Source organism: Sceloporus occidentalis, unplaced genomic scaffold (genome assembly GCF_023333645.1).
Source record: "Sceloporus occidentalis isolate IW3139 unplaced genomic scaffold, rSceOcc1.0.p SCAF_3, whole genome shotgun sequence".
Taxonomy (NCBI): domain Eukaryota; kingdom Metazoa; phylum Chordata; class Lepidosauria; order Squamata; family Phrynosomatidae; genus Sceloporus; species Sceloporus occidentalis.
The window spans coordinates 66,416,416-66,444,047 of NW_028316983.1; the positions used below are offsets into that span (position 1 = coordinate 66,416,416).

The 27,632-nt window shown below is 41.8% G+C and overlaps 1 protein-coding gene across 2 annotated transcripts in view; it reads left to right on the forward strand.

The window, feature by feature from the left end:
• The window catches only part of TEAD3 (TEA domain transcription factor 3), a 94,516-nt gene that overhangs the window by 31,022 nt on the left and 35,862 nt on the right, over positions 1–27,632 (forward strand). For both annotated transcript variants that reach the window (XM_089514804.1, XM_089514805.1), the window contains exon 2: positions 21,714–21,968. In XM_089514804.1, the coding sequence (XP_089370930.1) occupies positions 21,833–21,968 (136 nt within the window). In that variant the 5' untranslated portion in view covers positions 21,714–21,832. The remainder of the gene's footprint in view (positions 1–21,713; positions 21,969–27,632) is intronic.

Here is a 27,632-nt window from a genome sequence, read left to right on the forward strand (position 1 = left end):
TTTCTAGGGATAGACCTAGATGTTGGCTGCTTCCCAGTGGGGCATAAGGAAGATGGTTGGGGGATGCTGACAATATTTGTTCCCAAAATCTGTGAAAAGAAGCAAAGAGGGGGCTAGAGTTGAATCTTTCTGCATCACTGCTGGTTCCCAAATGGCTTCCCAACAAGTCAGTAAACCTAAGATAAAAACTGTAGTCCCTCCAGCAGTGATGAGACCACTACGCTAAGTTAAAAAAAAAAATATAGTAAAAACCCAAACAACTCCTGATTGCTTGAAGCCCTGGTAATTTTCAGGCTGTTGAGAAGACATTCAGTCAAGAGAGCTGTGCTCCAGAATTCCTGGGAAATTAGATTTCTGTCATGTGAACAATTCACTGAAAAGCTTTTTGCCCTGGAACACCAGGGTCTATCTGCAAAAACAGAAGTACTGTAATGCAAATATTAAAAAGTAAATGTTTATTTCTTTAGGCACTTGTGCTAAGTGGGCAACATGCCAGTTTTCAAGCATTATCAGCAGCCTGCCTTTGTGATATGTTTGACTGTGGTCGCATAATAGATGGTCAGTTGACAATATTTGACCGGTCAATTGAAAGGTGTGTCAGCCCTACAATTAAAAAGGGGAGAACAGCTGCACAGCCCCCCTCACGGCATACCTTTGTCTTGAATTAAGGCTGTCATTTAGCTAAGCCTCCACTTACCTCCATTCTCATTCTGTGGGATACAGGCAATATGGCATTACGGTGACACCTAGGTTTGTGAGATTATAAAGTAAAGAGGGAAAGTGCTAAGAGAGTGCTTTGGCTGATCATGTGGGAAAGGTCCTTATAATGAATTTGAAATGAAAAATTCTCTTAGGCAAGAGAAATGTGGGCTATGTATAAGAGCAATCCTTAGCAAGCAGATACAAGAAAATGGCTATAATAAACGTATGGTTAGCCAGGTGGATATAAAATTAAGGGGATGCAAGACAGCAATCTTTAAATAGCTGAAGTACTAACAGATTGAACAGACCTGTTCTATGTTCCTTCAGAGGGCAGGGCTTAGAACTGATCAGTGGAAATTACAGGTATCATGATTTTGACTGAAGACTAAGAAAAAAATGTTAAAGATTGTTTCACTGTCAAACAATCAATCTGCAATGGGAAATGGGCTCTCATTCCATGGAGACTTATATGCAAAGCTACCTGTCAGCGAGTCTATACTTTTAGGTGGGTGAAGTACAGCCAGTGGTCAGCATGCAGGCCATACTAGCCATTTTGCGGACCCTCCCATCCCTTTGGGGAAATTGAAAACCCACTCCTGGTATTCTCCAAGAATTGTGTTTTTTGTTTTTGTTTGTTTTTTGTTTTGTTTGCTGCAGCCAGACTGGTCACGGGAACATCAAGATCAGATCATATTACTCCAATATTAAAATCTCTTCATTGCCCAATTTCTCCCAGCTTCTGGGAGCAATACAAAGTGTTGGTCATTACTTTTAAAGCCCTACGTGGCTTGGGCCTCTCCCTACACAATCTGCCCCGTACTCTCAGAACATCAGGGAAGAAATTTTTGGAATATACGAAAACTAGACTAATTACAATTTCCTATAAAGTGTTTACAGCCGCGGCCCCTAAATTATGGAACAACTTACCGGAAGAGATCTGTCTTATTACCACCTTAGAAGCCTTTAAGAAGGTACTTAAGATGGATCTCTTCCGGCGGGCCTATCCATCTGACCTTCTATAGCTGATCTCAAAGAACACTCCCACTTCTGACTTTGATAGCATGGAAAACAGACAACAATTGGTAGTTTTGTTGTTCTATTGATTGTATTTTTTAGATAATACTGTATCTTGTATTTTATTGTTGATTTTATTCTCTGTCGTAATCCCGCCTCGATCCGTAGGGAGAGGCAGAAAATACAAATAAAATTTATTATGATTATGATTAGTAAAACAAGGCACAGGGCCTTCCTGTGTATTTTGCCCTAAAAGGAGGTTTCCTGAAACTGGAAGTGCATTTTAATTTTGATTCCCCCACTTTTTTCATATTGGAAGTTGGTACAGTCCACTGGGAGGTGGAAAATGAACCCTCTGGACTTACCCATCCTTACTGTAGATGCATTATGTATTGCAGATTCAACACCAAATTGGGCAATATGACCTTAGTTTCATTTTAAACTTACAAATCTGTTACTTTTCTAAGCTACTATACTTTGTGTGTCATGACAGCTAAGTTCTTCAAAGTACTGTAGCTAACATTAGTTTTATTTATGAGAATCATCTCCTTTAAGATACCAGATGACACAGAAAGTTGCAAGATAGTACTGTCTGCTGATGCCCTAGTACTGCTTTGACAGTAGATTTTAAGGAGGTTAGGTACTAAAGAGAAGATTCAGAGAATATAAAGTAAGGTTAAATGAACAGCTATTCTCATCTTGGGAAGGGTATGTAATTATAAAATATTAATTTCTGCTGTGCTGAATCCATGGAACTTCAAGCCCAGTTAAGCCACCAAATCTCACAGTTTTCTGGGAGAAAATAAAACTGTTGTTTTATCTTTGTTTCTGGAAACACTGTGTCCAGCTGGTGTCTTCATCTTGTCTGTCTTGCTTTAGGTCTACCAGAAAGCAAGCATTTGGGAAGAAGGAATGCCAGTAAGTCCACAAATCTAGGATTATGTCTGAGCTGTGCTACCTTTTGCAGGTGCTATCTTGAACCTATTTCCTTTTCACCTTTAGTTCTCTCCTCTGCCCTCTTCCTTTCTGTGGCTAAAACACATTAGTTCACAGACAAAACAACTATGCAGGAGCAGGGAGCAAAGGCGGGTGAACATAGAGGAGGCATACTCTGTCAGATGTAGCATCATGGAGAATGCCCCTGGCAAACATTCTCTTTCTCAAAATTAGAAGCACATTTACAAAGGCCTCTGCGTGCCTGCAAATTGTTTCCTCCTGTTAAAGTCCACAGCTTTCTTTCAAAACTATACATTTTCTTACTTAACTGGGTGTAGAAGAGATTTACTTTTTGAAAATCCTTAGAGCTGTTATGCCACAGTTGTCTCAGAAGGAGAGATAGATCATGATTTTTCACACAAACACACACAAGCCACACTGTGAAAACCTCGGAGATTTCAATACTCTGAAGTCTCTGTGTAGAATCATAGAGTTGGAAGAGGCCACAAGGGCCATCCAGTCCATCCCCTGCCATACAAGAACTCACAATCAAAGCACCCCCAAAAGATGGCCATGTGAAATACACCTGTCAAACTGCAGTGCAAAGGAGAAAAAGAGGCACAAGACAACTGTCTGATGACTTCAGGTGGGCTTATTAATATCAGAGTTGGTTAGCATGGTGGTTGAAGACTAGAATGTAATATATTTGAATGGATAAGGCACTAAACTAAGAGCTGGTTTTAAGGGACTCATTTTCAGATCTTCAGCTTTGTGCCCTTTGGGTGAACTTGAAATGCATTGCTATTTGCCTCAACTGGCTATGTGCAAATAGAGATTATTGTTAATGTTACAGTGAGGAAGAAAAAATAACTGTAAGACATGTTATGCAAAAAATACATATTTTGGCACATGTGTGCTTTACTGAAATGCTTGTGGCTAGTATGCCGGTCTGAGTAGAGGAAAAATTGAAATTCAGTTGTGAGTTATTGAGTGTCCTATGCTCCGAAAGATTTTGGTTGCTTTTAGGACTGTGGAACAGATCCCAAGTTAGACCCAGAGTAAGTAAACCTTGCTTGTTAGGACCTTACACTGACTGTATTGCTTTCTATGTGTTCTGCTTAGTGCAGGGGTAGGCAACCTGCGGCCCGCGGGCCGGATGTGGCCCGGCAAGGCCTTGGGACCGGCCCCAGCCCGGTCCTGCTGCCAATTGCCACTGGGGCTTTTGGAGTCTCGCACGAGGGGCATGGTGGGGCAATTGTCTATAGAAGCCTCAGAAACATGCATTTATCTTAACATTCTTTTAAAAATCAGCAAATTTTTTCCCGTGTCCTCCATTTTTTATTTAAAAAGTGCCCTCCATTTTAAAATTTTGTCCTACATTTGTCCTGGTTTATTTATTTATTTAATTCTTTTTAAAAATATTTAATTATTTATTTTTTGGCTTTGGTCCCCCAGTTGTCTGAGGGACAGCAACCCGGCCCCCGGCTCAAAAGGGTTGCCTACCCCTGCCTTAGTGCTATTTGGCTGTTACCTTTATGTGTGGGTAGGAGGGAAGAAGTGATTTTCAATAACATTCCCCAAAGCTTCAGTAGAAGTATGTGTTTTATTCCAACTCAGGGTTAATAAATGAGCTGGCTGGCTCCTCACTCAGCTCATCTTTCCTTGTGCTATTTTTGAAACTCTCCCATTGGCAATCTTCACTTGCACAGGAACGCTTTGTTGTGTGCCTTCAAGTTGTTTCCGACTTATGGCGACCCTAAGGCGAACTTATGATGAGTTTTTTTTAGCACGATTTATTCAGAGGAGCTTTGCCATTGCCTTCCTCTGAGGTTGAGAGTGTCACTTGCCTAAGGTCACCCAGTGGGTTTCATGGCAGAACCAGGAATTGAACCTTGGTCTTCAGAGTTATAGTTCAACACTCAAAACACTGTGCCACACTATTGCCCAGCCATTTGTTTAAATGGTGCATGCATAGGACTGATGTGAATGTGAAACTAGTCTGTAGTTTCTGCTGTTGATGGACAGCTGACTTTTCTAAATGTTAAGGCATTCTCTTTGCATTTCTTGTACAGTGTGGTGCTTGTTAACCCTTCTATGCCTAACTGACTTTTTGTCTTTGAAACTTAGGCCCCATACAGACAGGCCAAATAAAGCTGCTTCAGGTCACTTTGGAGGTATGCTCTTTAAATGATGCAAGCATCCTAAGGCCTGTTACAGACAGCCAAAATAAAGCTGCTTCGAGTCACAGTGGAGGTATGGTATTTCAATGATGCATGCATCCTAAAAGTCCAGAAGCCACACCAAAGCCATGCTCCAGTCTGGAGCGTGGCTTTGGTGTGACTTCTGGACTCTTAGGATGCATGCATCATTGAAATACCATACCTCCACTGTGACTCGAAGCAGCTTTATCTTGGCTGTCTGTAACAGGCCTAAGAGTCCGGAAGCCATGCCAAAGCCCCACACTCCACGGGTGGCTTTGGCATGGCTTCCGGACTCTTAGGACGCATGCATCATTTAAACAGCATGCCTCCAAAGTGACCCAAAGCAGCTTTATTTTGGCCTGTCTGTATGGGGCCTTAGTTTTACAAATCTCTGCATCAACTCTTTTGGTTGCCAGTAACTCATTCTGAACATAAGCATTGTTGTTTTCACTGTGGGGCCATACTTTAATCTCCCTTGGAGGGAAAGAAATTCCAGCCAAGGTTGTGTCTCATCCTCTTTTCTCCTCCTTAGTCCAGGAAGGAACTTGTTCTGCATGTAGACAGCCTTTCACTATACAGTATTTCCTGTGTGACTGTGAGCACTGTCACAGTCTTTTATAAGATAAAAGTAAAATAAAAAGAGTTGTGCAACGGTATTCATAAGGTTTACTCCAGGCTTGAACTAATGTGTCAAACACCTGTAAAGTATATAGTGTATACAAGCCAGCTTCTCTCTGTTACTTCCCCATTGCTGTTCTGCAGCATTCAATTTAAGATTCTGGTCTAGGGTACTTTGCTCGAACCACCCCAAGAATGGAGAGCTGAAGATGATAGCTGTATTTCATGGGAACACAAAAGAATCTTCAAGTGCTGCTGCATTGAAGCTTTTCTGCAGATAAGGACTCATAGTCTTGATTTTTCCTTCTCCCTCCTCCCCCTTGTCAAGAGGAGGAAATTCTGTGTTGGGGGAGATCACACCCAACCTGTAAGATGAAACTTTTCTGCTTTGCAGGTGAGAGACACAACTTACTGTTTTTGCTCCAAGGCAGCAGCCTCTTGTCTGGGCTTGTTGTTGTGAGTGAACTTTTATCCTTTTTCAAATAAAGACTTGGGGGAGGGAGGGGGAAAGACCAGTTCCTATGTGAGGCCTGCAAAAATTGACCCAGCTTCTGCTACTCTCACAGGCCTACCCCTGAGGCACTGAAGAGCAACAGAATAGTCACTGCATGACTTCATCTTGCCTCTGTTGTCTTTTATTGGTGATATCCATCCACATTAAACATCTGTCAGAATTCTGTTTATTGCATTTTGTCTCTGTCATCTTCCCAAATTTCTTTGTCATCTTTCTGCAGCCAATAGTAAGTGTTTGATTGGAAAGTTTTTTATGGAGTTAGTGTGAGCTGGAAGAAGATTTTAACCATAGCATCTGTTGTCTGTCCTAAGGACTATTCTCAGGAAGCAGACAACTACTGCTGGCTCTTTTTTGGGTAGATAATATCTATATGTAGATCACTGCCATATTGTCTTGGTTCAGAAAATGGCTTTCAAGCATGTTTTGCAAATGCAGAACTTCTTATATTCATGGTCCTCATCAAGTTGCAACTATTAGGTGAAGAGATTAAAATAGTAGTATACTTAAGACCTCAAAAAGTAACTGGAGGGTGTTTCTTTTAAATGTATCCCTGAAACAGTAGAAAGAGATGGTGATGATTGTGAAGCATAAGTCTCATCAGTAGGCATTTGAAAATATGCAGACAGGTGATATACACAGCCTTTCAATCCATATATTCCTGTCACTGTGCCTTTCATTCTATGCTTGTGGATGGAGAAAAGTCTGCATCTACTTCATGCACATATGTTAATGACAGCTTCAGAATTGTTTTAATCCTCTGCTCATATGACCGAGAAAGTCTTGCATGATACACATGGTCTTCTGGTCTGTAAATGGGGATAGGTTTGTTCTGTGATCTGGTGAAGCTTTCCCCCCAAATCTTCTGACAGGCCAGAAAAATGGTAAAGAATACTCTGTCTATTATGATGCTATTTGTGTTTTTTTGGAATTCCAGGTATAAAAGTAGAATTCCCATCATAGCATCCGATACCATCTGTACAAGAGGTACATGTTGCTGCAGCCCCCTCAAATAACATATATGCAGACATCGCCCCTCTCTGTTGCTCCAGCTATTTACCTGCTTATTGTTTTTCCAAAGAACTGTAAGGAAGGAGACTGAACTTTGACAAGGTTTTCTAGAAAGTTAAGGATTACATCTAGGTTGCAATGGATATCTACTGTGGTCTTTTTTTTTTAATGATACCTTGGCTTTGCAAAAGCTTGAAAAAGAGGAATTATAATCTCTTGAGGAATAGAAATTTATTCCCAAATTGCTGGCAAAATATCTGTCTGACCCTTCCTGGATTTTCTTTAGCTCTAGCAAGTGAGAGGAAGGATTATTTGGAAATTAACCTAGGCTCTATACAGACTGGCCTGAAAGGCTGACCTGGGGGCAGAGTCAGGGCATCACATCTAGATGACACATGTCCTGACTCCACCCCTAGGGTGCCATGATGCTGTGCGGCATCATGGCACATCTCCAATGCTGCATCCAGATGACACAGTGCCAAAGGAGTGCTATAGCCATGCTGCTGCGGCTATGTCACCCTTTCAAGGACACAAAAAGGCTGAATCGGGCTTGTAGCATGAGGTTGCCATGTCCCTGATCCAGCTAGGAAAGGGGCGGCATCCCATCACCCCTTCGGGGCTGTCTGTTGAGCCCCTTACTGACTTTTAAAGAGATACCTCTCTCACCTTTCTGCTTTTCTTTGAGCTGACGAATATATCTAAATTAATTAAACAAGAAACAGTTTTCAAAAGAGAAAGCAGAGCTGATGGTTTTGTGGACCATTATACAACTGGCCATGATGGCTCAAGAATTCTGGAAGTTATAACCCAAGGAGGTTACTGCTGAACTGAATATTTAATCAAACTTTTTCAAACACATATACACACAATCTTTAAAACAACAGTGGGAAACTTTGGGTGGTCTGGGGGCCTTTTCCACTCTCCTTTGGGCCTCAGTGAACCACACTTACCAATTTTTCCAAAAGTGGATATGACTGAAAGTTCACTTCCATAAAAGTTTCACTAGTTTTTCTTAAAGGTTATCTTGGGCCTAATTTTATGTGTATGCACAATTTGCCAGTTTTATACACAGAAACATAGAGGGGGGGGGGAACCACATTTCCAGTGGGGTTTGCATTGGAGTCCTGGCTTAAAGAAGTTGATTTCTTACCTGTTTTACTCCTCCTGTAGCCACTGGCCACACACTAAGGAGAGTGGGATGAATGGGAAACAGTAATCAAGAAGCTCAACTTGCAAAGGCCTGTGGGGTTTGGCATATCTTTTAGTCTGCAATGTTTCTCTTTTAATAGTTCATAACTAGCACAAGAGAATTCAGTACTTCTGAAATGTATCCATTTTAGTGTTGCATTTTCATTGTTTAAACAGTCCAGGTATCTCTTAAGAAAATTAGCTAACTCAACATCAGCATATGTTTTAATGGATTTTGCTTTGGCGTACAAATGGAATATTTAAAGGAATCATCCCTTCCCGTCCCTTGGGCTGCAGTATTGCCATGCAGATTTGAGGGACAGCTAGAAAATAGTAAAATGGAGTCTTTCCAGTCAGTTGGTCTTCTGACTCATATTTTCTTGCAGTAATCTTTTCTGAGGGTTAGGGAGGCTTACTGATAAAATGGCTAGTTTTAAAACTCATATAAAGTGTTACTGTTGATAGAAACAGATTTAATAGCTGAGGTCTCAGACCCCCAGGAGGGGATGCTCCTTTGAACCCTATCAAACTTGATCAGCAGACCCTCTTGCTATTTAAATTAGGGCCTTTGTATCAGGCAGAATAAATGAAACTGATTTGCCTGTTGTGGGGGGGGGGGGGGGAGGATTATTACCTTGCTATACTTTTATCAGTTTACTCACCCAAATTGCAAATGGGTCTTCTATCTCTCTCTTCTGATCTTACATTGTGTTGTTTAGCCCTTGGTGGAAACTCAGGCTTCCACATTCTTGGTAATCTTTCCTTCAGCTGGCTGTTTGCTCCTCCTTGCCCTCCAAGCAGAAGGGATCCAATAACAGTGGCCCTGTCCTTCTCCACTGTTTAGCAAAAATTACCCACATTCTCATGAACTCATGACAGCTATGCTACACCTGGTTTTTGTTAGCTGTTGCAGATAAATAATTTTGTAAGCATGGGATGATTAAAATCAAAAGAATGTGACTCTAGAGATGTGTTGTTAGTGTTTTTTTAAATAAGAGAAGACGTTTGTGTGCATTTTTGTGGGCAAGATTGAGAATTTCCAAGCAGTGAGTATAAAACCTTTTTAAAAAAAGTTATGAGCATATAAGCATTGCTCTTAGTCTTTCTCTCTCTTCTCTGTATCCTTGACAATTTGCCTCACATTTAACTGTTGTCAATGGAATGTTTCCCTACTGATATGGTCAGTATTGGTATGGTCAGTATATAGCCTAAATATCTAAATATCTTAAAGATGGCAGATCCTGTCTGATCATGGAAACTAAGCAGGGTCAACCTTGTTTAGTACTTGGGTAGGAGACTGTCAATCAATACCAAGTACTGGAGGCAGTATTTCAGAGAAAGAAACTAGCAAAACCACCTATGAGTATTTCCAATCTAAGATCACCCCATGAAATTCATGGGGTCACCATAAGTCAACTGGGGATTTGAAGGCATATACCCACACATAGCCAGTACCCAGCCAATTTGAAATGACTTTTTCAAGAAATGACTGAAAAGACACATGGTTATGGCTTCAATTTGAATTTGGTTTATCTGAAATGGATTTCAGTTCACACTACAATATGTTATTTTGATTCCAGTTTGTCATTTCTAAGCATTTTTATACAAAGGGATTTCATGTGAAAAGGTAGTGAGTTCTTTCAGCTGTATGGTAGCTACAACACTTGATCTTTGACTGTTGTGACTGGCCCATAAACTTCAACATGAACTAGAACCAACACAACAATCAAACACTTGTTCTTTTCTGTCACTAATAAAGGGATCATAGGCACAGTGAAAGAGCCACATATACTGCATACAAAGGATTCTAGAGTGAATCCCTAGTGTTTCTTGGTAACTCTAGGAAAGAAGAATGTGTGAAATGCCAAAGAGCTGCTTCTAGTCATTGTAGATTATACTGAGTTGGATGGACACAGAGCGATTCAGTATAAGGCAACTTCCTACATCTATGCAGAGAAGAGGACATTTGGTGTTCTTTACCAAATGTACCAAAAGACCAGGAAGTGGAATTGAATTACTGACATAACTAGGGTGTTGATGATAGAATTCATGAAAATGCTATTTGCTGGACAATAGTTCAGCAGCAGCATTTGTTTGGTAGCTTCCTTCCAAGAAAAATGTTTGATGAGTCGAGAGCACCGTCAGAAAAAAATGTGATTTGGATACATGGTATTTTAGCTTGGAGAGTCTTATTTAAAACTATACATATGACATTGACTGGGGTTTGGCTCCAGATTCTTCTGTGGATATCAAAATCTGTGGGTGCTCCTATCCATCCTATTACATATAGATAGTAAAATTATGTCCCTTATATAAAATGGCAACATCAAGGTTAATATTAATAATAGGATTTATTTATATCCTGCCCAGTCACTGGGAATCCAGGTGGCTTACAACAGTGGGGATAATACAAAGCAATAACAATAAGGTTTGCTTTTTGTAATTCATTTCTAAATATTTTCAAGCAGTGGATGGTTGAATCCATAGATGCAGAATCCTTGGATATGGGAGGACCAACAGTATTGCCTGCAAAAAGTAAAATTGTGTTTTTTGCCATTCATAAAATCCAGTATAAAGAAATGAAGAAAGAGGAAATACCTCATTTGGGGGGGGGGGGGGGAGGACACTTTCATCTGATAGCAAGAACAACAAGAATGCTATGCAAACTGCACTGATAAGGCTGCCAGGGATCTTGTCTATTTATGATGCTCTGTAAAATTAAACTGGAGAATTTAGTGTCTTAGAGTTATGTTTTCAAAGCAGTATTTTACTCTTATTTCTATACCTGTTAAAACCATTAGTCTCTGTATGTGGGGAAAAAAACCAGAAGTCATTTGCAAGATATGAAGGGAAATCCAGTTAAAAGATAGCTTCTACTATTTGTATAATTGCAAAACACTTCTTATACCCTAGTGTTTTATGATCATGTTCCTGGAAAAGGTTTTGGCTTCCACAATTGACAGTCAGTGTTTACAAACACCAAATCAAAGAGTGTGTAGTACAGGAAGGCACATTTTTTCTGCGCCATGGTATTAGTTAGCTCACTTAAGTACAGCAGGTAGAGTTCACCTATTATCTGATCTCTTCATTAAGGCTTGAAAGGATGGTATGCTTACAGAGGGTTTTGTAATAATTGGTGACTGTTTTTAAGTGGTAGCACCTAGCAAGAACAGACTGGCATAATAGGATCCTACATAACGCTCAGAGAAGAACAGATATGAAATTGGGAAGGAAAGAATGCTGTTGGTACTTGATATTTTCTGTTTCTCCAATGGCAGGTAAGGACTTTTTAAAAATGTAAACAGGCTTTTTGCTGGTTTGAACTGGTTGATGAGGAAGGATCTTCCATGGGGGATGCTGTACTTTTATCCTGGTTGCTAATTTTTACATGCTTCTAAATTATTTTAAGTTACTGCTGTTTTTATTAGGATAGCTTATTTAACTGTTATTTTTTGTTGAAATTATGGCTCTTTTTGAATTGTATTATGTTTTAATCTATATTGTGAGTTGCCTTGGGTCCCGTATTGAGAGAAAAGTGAGATATAAATACATAAGTAAATATGTTCTGAGACAGATATAGTAGTTTGTAGAAGGAAGACAGTATAGACTAGTGCTTCTCAGGCTACCTGATGTGTGGGGGACTGATATGGGGGGATTTTTTCCTCCAGGATGCCAGGGGCTGGTACCATATGCATGCCAGTTTGCTAAAGTTGTTTCTTTCTTTTCTGGAAGTTCTCCACAGACTGCAGCAGATGGCTCAGGGACTGGCAGTGTACCAAGGACCACCACTTTGATTCACACTGATTTAGACCAAAGTTTCAATCTGTGTCTTGTTGTTTCTGTTCTACACACATAGGGTTGCCATAATTCTGGACCTCCAAACTGGGACAAATGTAGGACAAAAGTAGGACAAAATTTTCAAATGTAGGACACATTTTTTAAAATGGAGGACACGCAAAAAATTGATGCTTTTTAAAAAAATGTTAATATAAATGCATGTTTCTTAGGCATGATCAAAATGGAGGACATTTTGGCATTGTTCCTAGACAGATGGCAGAAATGTACTTCCCTTTCTGGCTAACCTCCCCCCCCCCCCCCCATTCCAAACAGCATATTTGGGCACTGAAGAGGAGGAAGAGTGGAAAAGGCAGAGGAGGAGGAAGAAGGAAGAGGAAGAAGGGGAGGAAGAGGAGGAGGAGAAGAAGAGATGGAGAAGAAGAGGAGGAGGAAGAAGATGAAGAAGAGGAGGAAAAGGAAGAAGAAGGAAGAGGAAGAAGGGGAGGAGGAGAAGAAGAGATGGAGAAGAAGAGGAGGAGAAAGAAGATGAAGAAGAGGAGGAAAGGGAGGAAGAAGGAAGAGGAAGAAGGGGAGGAAGAAGAAGAGATGGAGAAGAAGAGGAGGAGGAAGAAGATGAAGAAGAGGAGGAAAAGGAGGAAGAAGGAAGAGGAAGAAGGGGAGGAAGAAGGGGAGGAGGAGAAGAAGAGGAGAAAGAAGATGAAGAAGAGGAGGAAAGGGAGGAAGAAGGAAGAGGAAGAAGGGGAGGAAGAAGAAGAGATGGAGAAGAAGAGGAGGAGGAAGAAGATGAAGAAAAGGAGGAAAAGGAGGAAGAAGGAAGAGGAAGAAGGGGAGGAAGAAGAGGAGGAGGAGGAGAGGAGGAAGAAGAAGAGGAGGAAAAAGATGAAGAAGAAGGAGAGGAAGAGGAGGAAAAAAAAGAAGAAGAGGAGGAGGAAGAAGGGGAGGAAGAAAAGGAGGCAGAAATAGAGGAGGAGGAGAAAGAGGAAAGGCTCTTTCCCCTGCCTGGCTGCCTCCGTCGCCAACGGAGGAAGCCAGGCAAGAGAATGGGGCCTCGCTGAAGCCAAGCCCCAAACCCCTGCCTGGCTGCCACCGTCGCCGTTTTGCCCCCACCCCCGGGATTTACCCCCCCCCCCAGAGACGGAGGCTTGGCTTCAGCCGTCCTCCAAGCCCCAGCCAAGCCTGGAGGACTCTGCGATCACGGAGGAGCCCCCAGGGCATGGCTAGGGCTTGGAAGACAGCCGTCCTCCAAGCCCCAGCCAAGCCTGCAGGACTCACTGGGGGGGGAGTCCCGGGGGCGGGGCCAAACCGGGGTGGGACCGTGCGGACCCGCCCCAAATTGGGAAAGTCCCGCCCCCAGGCGGGATATGGGAACCCTATACACACACATCAGAGAAGTATAAAGCTCTGTGTGATGGATTTGGACTCATCAGAGATATTGCGTCCCCTTAGTTTTTGCCATTACCAGAGGTTTGTTTTCTTTCAGTTGTGAATATGAATAGTGCAGTACTCTGGTCTTCCTTCATCTAGATGTCTGTATATATCTTTCTCCTGTTAACTTTTATTTAACAGAAAATAAACTTGATTACTTCACAATTGATCTGAGGGGTAAAACAGATGGGCAAAATAAATGGCTTCCAGTGTGCGTATATGACACACACCTCCAAAGTGGGTAGAAACCCAAATGAAGGTATGTTTCAGGGTGCAAGGCAGAGCAAAAAGAAGCTGGGATACTCCGGCTTAGCTTTGAAAATGAAAGTGCAACAACTCCAGTGGATGTAATTACAACATACCCAAATCGGACAGTCCAACAGGGGACATGAAGTGAAGGTGGCATGTATGGGGGGGGCCTCCAAGATTGTGCTTTGCCAATGTATCACTCACATACCGATTCACTGATGCCCTGTACTCGCAAAGCATCAAATGTGTGACTGTGTGGCTGATCAAATAGGCGGCCATCCAGTGGAATGGCATCTGAGTGGATGTGGGAAGTACTTGGAGGTCACAGGTGATGTGTTTGTGTGACGGTGCACATGCATGGTAGGGAAGCAACAAAAAAAATTACACAGCAGCGTAGTTTGACATCACACTGTACATTCTGGCTGTGGATATTCCACCCACCTTGGGAGGGTTCCAACCCGCTTTTGGAAAAAGCAGGGCCGAGCCACTTTTTCCTGCTTGTCTGCTGTGGCCTTGAGATTCCTTCCTCCTCCTCTTCCCTTTGTAATAATGCAGTAAAATTGTGTTGTTGTTGATGGTTATAATAATATTAATAATAATATACATTACAAATATTTATCAAGTAATGGAACATGGCTATGTCTTAAAGGAAGACTTCCATAAATCTTCAGTGTCCAGTGGAGGAAGTACAAATGATTTTTCTGAATAATAAAACATATCTATGGGACCTCCCATATTATATACAGCTGTAGAGCTGTAATCCCACTTTAACTGTCATGGCTGCATCCTGAGAATTCCTGGGTCTTGTAATTTTAGGCGGCATTAGAGCTCTCTGGCTGAGAATGATAAAGACTCCTTCCTAAATTGCAAACCCCAGAATTCAATAGGATCTTGCACTGGCAGTTAAAGTCAAACCATAATGCTACTATGGTTGCATAGTGTGAAAGGCCCCTGTGAGGTGAAGCAAAGTACAGAAAAACTGCTGATCTAGATGTCTTCAGAGAATGCCATCATCTACCTACTTTGTATATATTTAAAAATGGCAGCACATCTCCTTAAAGAAAAGTTCCATCCCACACCTTTTGTCTTGGTTTTTGCTGCTGTATTGTAATGATTGGGTAGATTTTTGGATTGATTTCTAATAGACTTTTTGTCAGATTCTTGACATGTATGCTTGTTAGCATCATTCTTCCAGGAAAATTTTTGACTAGAAAGGGGCTAAACATTCCAGAGAGCATCAGCATGGTATGATGATTTGAGTGTTGCACTACCACTCTGGAGACCATGAAATCCACTGGGTGTCCTTGGGCAAGTCATATGCTCTCAGCCTCAGGGGATGGCAATGGCAGTCCTCCTCTAAGCAAAACTTGCCAAGAAAACGCCATGATAGGATCACCCTAGGTCAGAAGTGACTTGAAGGCATACAACAACTGGCATTATAGGACTTGCAGCTTCCATTTGGGTATCTGTTGGAAATGCTCTAAACTATATATTGGCTCTTTCCTCTCAGCCCCAAACTGATCTGCAGTACTCTTTGCATCTATAATTTAAAGGGGGTGGGGTAGGGGTTAAAAGCTTTATACTTCAATAGTGAGGAACATGCTTTCCATGCAGAAGATCCTGGATTTAAATCCTGGCATCCCTTATTAAAAAGAATATTGGGTTGCAGCCCTAAGAAGAAATCAGAGCAAGTAGCACCCGATAAGCTAGACAGCTTCATTGGAAACGTTTTTCTGATACTTGTTTTACCCTCATTGTATTCTTCCTCTGAGCACTGAGCTTCCCCCCCCCCCCCATCTGATGGGAAGGTAGAACAAACGATGATGCATATTGTGGCATAATGAGAATTTGATGCTGATTAGCCTGTGATCTTTTGAACTTAAAAACTTCAAAGCAGTTGTGGGGGGGAAACCACTCCTAGTTAGAATTGCTTCGTTTAACCAGGCCCTAAGTATGTGTATTTGTATGTTCAGCATTTGACACGGTGAATAACTTACCTGACTGGAGTCCTTCTGCAGTTGTAGACATGTTGCATATGTTATTGTATGGGTAGAGTGAGAAATCTGAGAACAAAGAGACGTGTGTATGTATGTGCCTTCAAATCAGTGATTTAAGATTCATTACAATTATTTGAATGGCATTCCATAAAACAGTCTCAACAACCCACCTCTTGAAGCTATAACTGGCCATAGCACTTGTTTGTTCCTGGTTTGAATTCCCAGGTTCCATCAGTCATGACAGAGCTCCTGAAAAAGTCCTTCCTTCATGACTTTCTTCCTCCTTTGACTGTGAGTGAACCTTCATTTGCTTCTGCTGCTGTTTTAGCTGCTGCTACCACAACCCACTAGCTCAATGATCCCCAAACTGTGCTCTGTAATGGATTTTGGACTTCAGCTCCCAGAATCCCACACTGTTGACCACCATGGCTGAGGCTTCTGAGAGCTAAAGTTCAAAATTTCTTACAGGGCACAATTTGAGGACCACTACACTAGGTCATCTGCTCTCCTTCTGCCTGTTCAATGGTGAAGTCTGTACTCAGAGAAAGAGAGCAAGCGGACAGAGGTGATCTGGGCATGCAGATGATTTCTTATATGGAGGGATTCCAAAAACTTGGAATCTCTGCAGCTTATTAGTTCCATCTTATGGTCACAATGGGATGTTGACACTTCGTTTTGCTTTCTCCTAGGACTTTTGTAGGGTGGTGTCAGTGTGAGAACAAACATGCTTGTTTCCTTCTCTCTCCCCCTCTCCCCCATTTCTTGCTTTGGCTGATGTTCAGCAAAAGCATCTTTGCCACCAGAGCTATTAACAAGAATCTTGGAGCCAGAGCCACCTACTCACAACCTCACTGTGTTCCTAATGTCTCCTGCAGTTTCACTTTGCAAACACATCTTCACACATGTTTGCCTCCTCTTGAACTTTCTACCTCCTGAATACTCCCTGGCAGCTTGATCCCTGGGCACCCCTTTACAGCTCTGTGTGTGCTTGTGCATGTGTGTTTGTGTGCGTGCATGTGGAAGAAAGCAAGCTGGAAAGAGTTGATGAATAAGAGAGTGTTGGGAGCCATGTGCGAACAGCAGCACCCCCCTCCCTTCATCCCTCCTCTTTCCTTTGGCTAGCTGCTGTAGTTCTGATCTCCTTATTTGGCGACATCATTCCCAAAGAAGGGGTGGGGTGGGTGAAAGGGGAGGGGGAGCAAAAGAGACGGTGTGACATCACACCACTCAGAGACCAGTAGACAAGAAGTTACTTTTTAAAAAATCACAAAACTCTTGAGCCAATTTGTTGTTGGCAGTTTCTTTAAAAGGAGATGTCTGTCCCAGACCTTTGTTGTACTCTGTCCGGGAAGCTGAAGGAGACACCTCTCTGTTCTCAGCTCTGCATGGGCAGCTGCTGCTGCTGAACATGTTGTTGCAAAACACTCAGCTGCTCTGGCGGAGTGAAGGAGAAAGGGAGAAGGAAATACTGGCAGGCACTATTTCCAGGCCTGCTTATACAACTTAGTTGCAGAGAGGGATTCAACTCCTGCACACATCAGCCAGGAATGTTTCTGAAATGTACTTGGGTCATCCAGAATCATAGAGTTGGAAATACCCTATCTAATCCACATCCCCCCTCCCTCATCATGCTAGTATCCACTGCTAAAGCAACCATTAGAGATGGCTGTCTAACCTCTGTTTAAAAACCTCCATTGTCTATTTGTAAGGGGAAAAGGGGGAATGCAGGGAATATTTAGTAACTTTAGGATTGACTTAATGCTATGAATAGGAAAGAACTAAGATTTGCTCATAAGATCGAAAAGATGGGACATACAGTTTCTAGATTTTGAAAAATAACTACAATATTTTTTCTCTTATCTGTTACATGGACAAAAATAGAAACTACATTAATTGTGTAAAGGCATAAATTCGAAAACAGAATAAGATTAAACAACATTATGATAACATTCAAAATAGAGAGCTGATCAGTCGGAAGTGATATGTATGTTTTTTTTCATTTTATTTTATTTATTATAAAACAAACAACATACATATGCACAAATGATATGTATGTTATATGTAATTTTAGTTATGTCAGGGGTAGAGGGAATTGTCGCTTTTGGGTTAAATGTCAGATTTTCTTTTATGGTGTAATGTTGTCATGTTACGATGGTTTGGTGTTTGTAAAGAAATGAAAAAAATTAATAAAAAACAAACAAACAAAAACCCCTCCATTGTCCATTGCCTTCTAAGGTAGCCTATATCACTGCTAAGGTGTTCTTATTGTTGGGAAGTTCTGATTCATTCAAGTTGGGTAATATCTTTTATAACCACCTAAGTATCACAAATGTGGTGGCCTTACAAATTCTCTTAGGCCCTTATCACACAAGCAAAATTTGAAGTTATCCCAGGGTCAATGTGAAGGCAATGCAGGGACAATCATGGGGTGTCAAGTTTGTTTATCACAGGAAGCCAAACACAATCAGGAGCCATCTTAAACACAATTGAGGGGGGCATTCCAGGATTAGGTAAATGGGGGGGGGGAGGATTTACCTAACACTGGAATGACCCACCGAATGTGTTTAAGATGGCTCCTGATGATTGCCCCTGCATTACCTTCACATTGACTCTGGGATAACTTCAAATTTTGCTCGTGTGATAAGGGCCTTAGGCTTGGATCCTAAGACCACAGCCAAGAAAGAGTAATTCCTCAGCCTCTGTAGTCCTCTGAGCTGTCTGGAAAACCTCCCCTGAGGATCATTTATATCTGCAGTGGCCACTGGGGGTTGAAAATTGAGTGCAGGCACACTATGGATGTGAACAGAGTTCTGGATTTGGAGCAGTCCCCCTTGCTACCTAAGTCTGCCCTGTTGAAGAGTCTTGACTGTCAGGAGAGGATTTTCAGGGTATTTGTCCAATTGCAGGGGAGAGGAAAGGTCAGAAAAGTCTCTCTCCCATCCAACTCCTTTTTTCTGCATGTTATCCAAATCAATGTGTTTGGGTGATGCTTATAATTATTTTTAAAAAGTTAACAAAGTACTATAATGAGTTGATATTAAATTAGAATTTAATTTTTAAACATTTTAGGGCACTTGAAAACAGAATATCTGATTAAAATTAAATCAGTAGGCTTATTACAGTATTATATTTGTAGCAGGAGGATATAATTAATTGTCATCTATTTTGCTTTTTGTGTCTGATAACTGATAGCTAAATTCTTTTGTAAGACGAATTAGGAACTAGGCACTCACATTTTTAGTGCAACTTCAGTTGTCAACAAATGCAGGGTACCTACCTACCCAGGTCTTCCTGTGAATTTTGTGGCAGTCTTCACTCTTCAGTGAGTGTGGGGCTAAACAAGGAGTTAAGCCTTTTTATCTCAGGAGTGATAGTTAGAGATCAAAACAAATGTTTCTGCCTAACCTGTTTTGAGGCACAGAATGGTTCATGCCATTGCAGTCAATTAGGAATAGTGCTGAAAAATGACAGCACCATAGTAACTCCACAAGTGTATTCACATGTACATCACTTGATTCCTCATTGCTTGCTTACTCAATAACTCACAGCTGAATATGTGAACTGACTGCACATAAAATGTATAATACAGGTTGAGTCTCCCTTATCCAAAATGCTTGGGACCAGAAGTGTTTTGGATATCGGATTATTTCAGATTTTGGAATACCTGTATATATGCACATAATGAGATATCATGGAGATGGGAGCCAAGTCTAAACACAAAATTAATTTTTGTTTCATAGCCTGAAAATATTTTTATACAATATTTTTAAATAATGAAATAAAGTTCATATACATTGAACCATCAGAAAGCAAAGATGTCACTGTCTCAGTCAGTCATGAAAAGTGTTGGTTTTTGGAATATTTTTCTGCAAGAAAAAAATATATTGGGAGGCAGGCAGTAAGTAGTGTTTAAATGAGCATGAATGTTCAGGGTTTTACTGAGGAAGATTAAAAGCTGTGCTGAGATAAGCAGCAATATTTGGCTATTGGAATGTTTGCTCCTCCCAAATACACACCAGCATCTAAGCATTAATCAAACTGCTTTAATGTTTTAGTCTTCTCTGTAGAACTGTGAAAGCTAGAATGTTGTTTTAAAAACAGCAACCACCAAAGCTTACATTATCCAGGTCCCTTACTAACCACCAGATTCTAGATGTATTCAGTGCCATGTGTTGTACTTTCAGTCATGTAGGGTGTAATCATACTAGCCTTAGGCTTAAATGGAATCGTTTATGTTGAACTGAAACTTATGTTCTGTGGCTAAGAGAACACCACCTTTAAAAACACACAGGTATAAAATATGTGTAGTAAAAATACCTGCACAGTGGCAAATGCTAAAACAGAATCATTTGTCTGTATTAGTTTCCCGCTACCCCCAACCCCAGTATATGTGTATACAATTCAGCCACCTTTCTGTGCATTTTTTTTTCTGAACTTGGTCTGTATCAGAAAGTGTTCATGGTAAATTTAATATTGTAAACAGGGCATATAGAACACAATAGTCTCTTAACTACAGTTTATGTTTATAAAATTGCTGCTATGTGAGAAGCTTCTGTACATCTGATGCATTTGGATTAATATGCAGTAGGATATTTTTAAACACCCTTTACATTGTTTGTAGCAGGAGGTATTTTCCAACCCCAATAAAAATTCCAATGTATTGCAGCACATATTGAGAGCCAAAAAACCCAAGTAACTGACACTAAATACTAAAAACAAAATAAAATTACAAGTGTATATTTTATGTATCATAAGATATTTTCATATCGCAATAAATTCCAACCCATGAAAGGAATTGCAGACTTTCTCCCCCCGCCCCAATTAATCCAGCCTACTGACAATCAGAGTACGTCACTTTAGCTTGTTTGCATCATGGTTTCTCCTTCCCCCCCAAACAAAACCCATGGAACACTTTTTATGTGTCAGTATACAGTACTGAGACCAAATGGCAAACATGAAATAATTTTTTGTGATACGTATGTATCTCTATATTTTTATTCAAGGTGTGTTTTGTGTATAGGAAGAAAACTGTAAATTGCAAGTAGCTGAAATTTGAATTTTTAGAGTGTTTGCACTGAGGCCAGGGGCTGGTAATTTACAGTCTCACACAATCCTGACAGGCCACAGTAATATGTTATCCCAAACCAGAAGTGCTATGACTTGACCTTCAATTTCAGTTTCACCCAAACAGCCGCCCCCCCCCAGCAAAACCACCACATTTGGGTGTGATTTTGCATGGAAGTAGAACAAAAATCAGCCTTTTTTTTTCATGTGGGAGAGTCTAGGACAGACCTGCACAACCTGGCAGTAGGAAGAGGCCAAAATTAAAATAGGCTAACTTCTTTGGGCCTTAGATAGGTTTTAATTAATTATTATTAATTTAATTTAGTATTTATTTATGAATAATAATTAACATTATTCATATTAATTCCACCCTTGTCTGCCTGGCCCTTTCTTCAAGATAAAGCCAAGCAGCGGAGAAGCACTGCAAGTGTTCACCCATCCTCATCCTCCATCTTTCATTCTCCTCAAGAGAAAGTCAAGCAGCAGAGGAACTTTGAAATCATTCCACATCCTCATGGGCCACCCAAAATCCTCTGGCGGGCCACATGTGGCACCCAGGCCATATGTTGTGCAGACCTGGTCTAGGAACTTCAAGATTGTCCTGATGGACATTGGGGCACATGCAACCCACAGGTGATGCTTTCTCCACTGGTTTCCCAGAAGGATTACATTGTGGGTTTACATTTGTATACATTCTGCAAGAAAAAAAATGCATCTGAACCAAGTCCCATCCTGGTATGAAGAAGCATGTGGTAGAGTGGATGCTAGATTCCAGGAGACCTTTTCTGCTTCTGAAGTCTTGCCTTCCTCTCTGTTTCATACAAAATGCATACTGCAGGCAGTCCCTTTTCAGTTCTGCCTTTTCTGTGATTCTCTATGAATGAGCCCCCTCTTCATGATTCTGTATTTTTGCATTCAAAAGAATGAGGTTGTGTATTCTAGAGTCAGGATACAGCCAATGGCACTTTGATTAATCCATCATCTTTTGCTTCCTTTTAGGTTAACGAGTTGCCATTTAGGGCTCAGGGTCAGAGCCCAGGGCAGCCATCACAATAGCGTCCAACAGCTGGAACGCTAGCGGCAGCCCCGGGGAGGGGCGAGAAGATGGACAAGACGGGATGGACAAGAGTCTGGACAATGATGCCGAAGGTGTGTGGAGTCCAGACATTGAACAGAGCTTCCAGGAGGCGCTGGCGATATATCCACCCTGTGGCCGGCGGAAGATTATCCTCTCGGACGAGGGCAAAATGTATGGTGAGTAAGACTGATATTCCAATCATGATAGATTGGAGAATATATTTATTATTTACTTACTACACACTGATATCATACCTTTCATCTTAAGTAGTTTATGGTGATGTGCATAGTACCTTCTGACTGTCCTCATTTATCCTTTCAGTATTTATGAAAGATGATTTTGGCTGATACTGCATAACCCTCTCAAGGTAATGCAGTGAAATTCATGGCAAAGTGAGGACTTGAAGCATGGTTGTCCTTTTCCTAAACCAATGCTTTACCTACTATGGCACACTGTTTCACATTTTCCTTTAACCTTTAGTGAAAAGAGAGGTGGTGTGACCTAGCCTGGTCTGTAAAACTGAGCAATATGCATTGGCATAGCTAAACAAGAAGACATTGTCCAATAAAAAAAAATCATAGAATCATGGAGTTGGATGAGACCACAAGGGCCATCAAGTCCAACCCCCTGCCATGCAGGAAATCACAATCAAAGCATGCCCAACAGTATGCAAAGGAATCTTGTAGCACCCTGAGACCACTAAAAGAAAGAGATTGGCAGCATGAATATGATACTTAGAATGATGAGACTTGGTATTTATTTGTAAAAATGGGAGAATGAGGTACAAAATAGTTATTTCACACTGAATCTTATGGCTATGGGTAAATTCTGCCAATCTATTTTGTAAAATAGATTCTCTGAAGATGCCAGCCACAGATGCTGGAGAAACATCAGGAATAAACTCTTCTAGAACATGGCTGCATAGCCCAAAAAAACTATGGATGCCAGCTATGAAAGCCTTCAATCTCACTATTTTCTAAAGTATGTTCCGAAGATGATAATATATGATGATGCCCTTCCTGCATCTGAAGATTGGATCTAGAGTGTTTTTACCTATCTTCTGTCATCAGTGCTAAATAAGTTGCTTAAAATAGCCATCTAGTTGCCATGTTTGTACAGTTTAATACACTAGATCCTTCCAGCTGTTGGCTAGTGAAACTCAGGTGGGGGAGGAGGAATTTACTTTTCTCAAATATTTTAAGTTTACCTCTTAAACACCAGACCTGAGAAGCTAAAAACAGATTTTGCTCCTGGCATCTCAGTCTGTTGCTTTCAAGTCTGCGTGAGTGGCTTGGCTCTTGCTGTATGTTATCTCCCTGATCGCTGGGGGTGATAGTGAAGGAGGTGGACTATCTGAAGCCTGTGACACTAAGGGGGGATTATATGTGTGTGGAGCTGGCCATCTTGGAGTGAATAAAGAACTCTAGGGGAGCTTTGAACTCTTCTTCTTTAGACTGATGACTCAGATTTCCTTCATACTTCCCTCACTCTATATATCCCTCCCACTCCCTTATGCCTCACCTCTCCCTTGCCTCCCACTCTTTTCTCTGCCTGGCTTGACTAACTGGTTTGGTAAGTTCATTCCTGTCAAAGAGAGATTGATTTTGTCTGCTTGAGGATCCCACATGCCTGCCTTCAGGCTTGAAAGGTGGTGTATCTTGCCTCTCATACAGGTCATAAACAAAACACTCCATTCTCCTTTCAAGGTTTGCTCATTACCATTTTTCTTGTGTTCAGTTTTATTCAATGCCACAACATGACCTGTATCTATAGTTTAAGTATTTGCTGTTGTGGAGCTGTACTTTGAGAATGGCTAAACTTTGTATTCATTCTTCCTGGGATTAAGCCCCTAAATGTGACTTCCTTCTGAGAAAACATGTGTGGGATTGTGCTGTGGAATAGTTTCCATTGGGATAGCATCTCCCATCTCTGTAGATTAAATGTGGCCTAATTAAGTCAGTGACATCACCAATTATAGCCTTTGCTTACCATCTAAATCAGGATATTGATACTTTGCCCTAGTGGAATATTTTGCTTATTCATTGACTCAAAATACTTACTATATGATATTAATTTATTGAAGTCATGTTCTTTTTCATTTTTATGACTATCTTGTTGTAGATTTGAACTGTAATAGTTGTATAAGCCTTGAGATAACAAATTACGCATGTTGGTTGGTTCCAGTAATCTCGAGGAGCCAATATGATGTAGTGGTTTGAGCACTGGACTATGTATATTTCTGGAGACCAGGGTTTAAATCCCTGTTTGGGCATGAAAACCCTCTGGGTGATACCAAGCACATCACATTCACTCAGCCTCAGGGAAGGAAAAGGCGAACCCTCTCTGAACAAATCTCGTCAAGAAAACCACATGAGAGAGTCACCTTAGGGTCACTGCACCTCCAAAACACTGCAAAGAACAACAGCAGGCCAATAATTTGACAGTGACTATCTTGAAATCCACACCCCACAATACTAATCTTAATACTGTTTACTCCACCTGTGTAGTACATTACGTAGGAGCTACAAACTTGCACAAGATCACAGTTCCAAAATCACATTCTTCAGATGAGTCAGTCACACAGAATTTGCTCAAATGGACCCCTGGCATATTCTTGCCACCATCATTTACTGTATATTGATGCATCTCCTGCAGTGAGAGAAGAGAAGGAGATGTTTTATCAGTTGCTGTGATATGCTGACCTTGAGCTTACTTTTCATTGCCAGATAAGAGGGAAATCACATAACACCATGCCACAGGAAGGGAATGGGTTTTAAAACCTTAAACAGTCCTTGATACGTTTTTTCAAGGTAAGGAGTAGGGCATACACACACACACACACACACACACACACACACACACACACACACACACACTGCCCTACTCCTTACCTTGAAATATATATATATATATATATATATATATATATATATTCACTCATTCTTGGGTTGTTGTTTTTTTAATTCTCTAGAATTGTCAACCTTTCACATCTAATGTGCCCCCAGAAGGCTTTAAAGTTGTGGGGTGTATTGTCTTAAATATAAAAATCCATCATAAATGGTTTATCTGAACAGATTCTCAACAAGCTAATTTTCTTGTATGCTGTTGCCCCAGGTTTTTCTCTGTCATAATATGATTTTGGCCCGCCCATGTTCATCAGAACTGTATCCTGTTGTTGCACAGTGAATTGTGCAAACAAGCATTATGTTGTGCTTCCTACTCATGAGCTCCAGCTAGAGTTCCTTTTGTGATGTCATCCTCTGTGACCTCAAAGAACTATCTCCATGGGAATGTATAGCCTTGTTAACAAACACTGCTTTAATGACTATGTTGAACAAGTGAGGATTGGGGAGCTAATATTCCCTCTTGCTTTAAGTCAGGGGTGAGGAAGTACAGCCTTCTTCCCTAGGCCATATGTGAGGCCCTTGTACCCCCTTGGGCAAGTCATAGAGTCTTAGGGGAAGGCAAACCTCCTCAGAACAAATTTTGCCAAGAAAACCCCATGATAAGTTCGCCTTAGGGTCCCCATAAGAATGACTTGAAGGTACATAACAACATCAACAAAGTCCCCCAATATTGTTTTATTTATTTATTTATTTTAAAACCTCTGACTGGTTTACTTCCTGATTAGAAAAAAGTCCTCTCCTGGGCCTGGAATAGTCTGTTCTCATCTCCAAATGTGGTGAAATTGCTCCAACCCATTTTGGGAATTAGGGACATTTTGTACACATACACAAACAAAATATTTCAAGAAGAAAAGTTTTTTTTTTAATTCACAGGTTGGGGTGCAATGTCGTGTGGAACCTCTGAAGGTACTGTGGGGAAGCTAGTGCTGACTCCAACCATTAGCAAGTGCTTATGCCTACTTTAAGTACAAAACCTTTTTCTTTTTTGGTTTCAAAGTTGGCTAAAGTATGGCTCAAGGTTTAAGCCTAAACAGCGGTCTCCTCATCATCTAGTGGCACTGCCCTGCTCTTGGTTTAATTTGGTACCCTTTAGACTAGAAATAGGAATCATGTATTCCTCCAAATTAGACTGTTAGATCCAGCAGGCCTAGCTGGCATAGCCATTGATGAGAATGTGGGTTCCTCTGAGGTTCAACAAGATCTGAAGGGCTGCACAATTCCCATTCCAGCTTGAGGTTTTGAGAACCATGTGAAGGTTGTTTTATCTGTGAGTCTGTCTTGATAGCTTGATAAAACAATTAAATGATTCCAGTGTTGTAGCTGGGTTCCGGTTGTCCACGTCTTGCTCATGGAGTTGGCACCATGACAGAAGGGGTGTTTACCAATTCTATGAGGAAGACGGGTGAGAATGGAGTCATTTAAAATTTTATAGTACATGTGAGCCACTCGGTAATAAGAAATTTCCTCCTGACTTGGGATAATGGTAGGGTTGCCATATCCCGCTGGGGGGGCGGGACAATCCCGGTTTGGGCGGTGCCATCCCGGTCCGGTTTGGCGCCCAAACCGGGATGGCCCCGCCCACCACGGCCACCTCAGCCCCCGTGGCGGCTCCAAGGCCTTGCTGAGGCCTGGGAGGGCTCTCCGCGGTTGGAGCTCCAGCCGCGGAGATGCTCCCTCCCGGGCCCCAGCGAGGCCTTGGAGGCGGCTCCGCGGTCGGAGCTCCGTCCATGGGGTCCTCAAGGCCCCCGCGAGGCCAGGGAGGAGGAGGAGGCCACTTCCCACCGCGGCGATTGCCGCGATGAGGGGCGGCCCCCGCCTCCTTCCCGGCCTGGGAGCCGGCCGAGGCTTCCTCCTAAGCCGGGGAGGAAGTGGAGACTGCTCCCATTGCGGCGATCACCGCGATGGGAGCCGGCCTCTGCCTCCTTCTTGGCCTGGGAGCCAGGCCCAGGCTTCCTCCTAAGCCGGGGAGGAAGCGGAGACTGCTCCCATCGCAGCGATCGCCGCGATGGGAGCCGGCCCCCGCCTCCTTCCCAGCCTGGGAGGAAGCCTGGGCCAGCAATCACGGAGCCCTGGAAGGCTTCGCCGGGGGCTTGGGCGACACTGTCTCCCAAGGCCTTGGCGAAGCCTTCAAGCGGCTCCCCGATTGCAGAGTCCTCCAAGGCCTCGCTGGTTGCATCAATCAGATTATGTTGTACACATTAGTAGTGCCCAAAATGAATTTCCAAAAACTAAGAGTGCTGGACTAATCCATATCCTTTGTTCTGGAAAACTTGTTCCTAGTCCTAGATTTAGGTATGTGCTGTGCACATCTGTGATGAGGAAGCTGCTCATGGTCATAGGTTCTCTTTGCTATTATGCAAAGGGATGTTGTAGCATCTTTGAGACTTAACTTGTGTGAAAGAAGTTGGTAGCATAAACCTTTCTAGACTTAAGTCTGCTTCATCAGATGCATGGAGTAAATAGCCTAGAAACAGAGCTTTATAGCTATGAATGAACTGTTTGTATGTGTGAATATCAATAGAAATGCATTGCTATTGCTTCACTTGTTCCAGGGCTGGACTCTATGCTAAGCCTTGAGGTTGAATCCTGGCCTGTGGTATTCTTTTAACTGCCCTTTGTGCATCCCATTGTTCTGAAGGGCAGCAAAGGAGTACCTATTATTCCATCCCAGGAAAAGATGTTGCCCAAGGGAACTGTGATACATTGAACCCTTTATCCTTCTTCCGATGTAGGCAACTTAACAGAAGTCCCCAAGCCACAGGAGCTCTGCAATGGAGGCAAGAATGGAAGGTTTCTGGAGAGGCACATTTTTTAGATTTCTCCAGGAATAGCTGGAGTGCCGCTGGGGAGCTTGGCCTTTGTTCATCAACCCAAGTGTACAAACTGGTTTTTCCAGCTACTTGGAGACATCTGGCAATTCCTTAAAGAAACAGC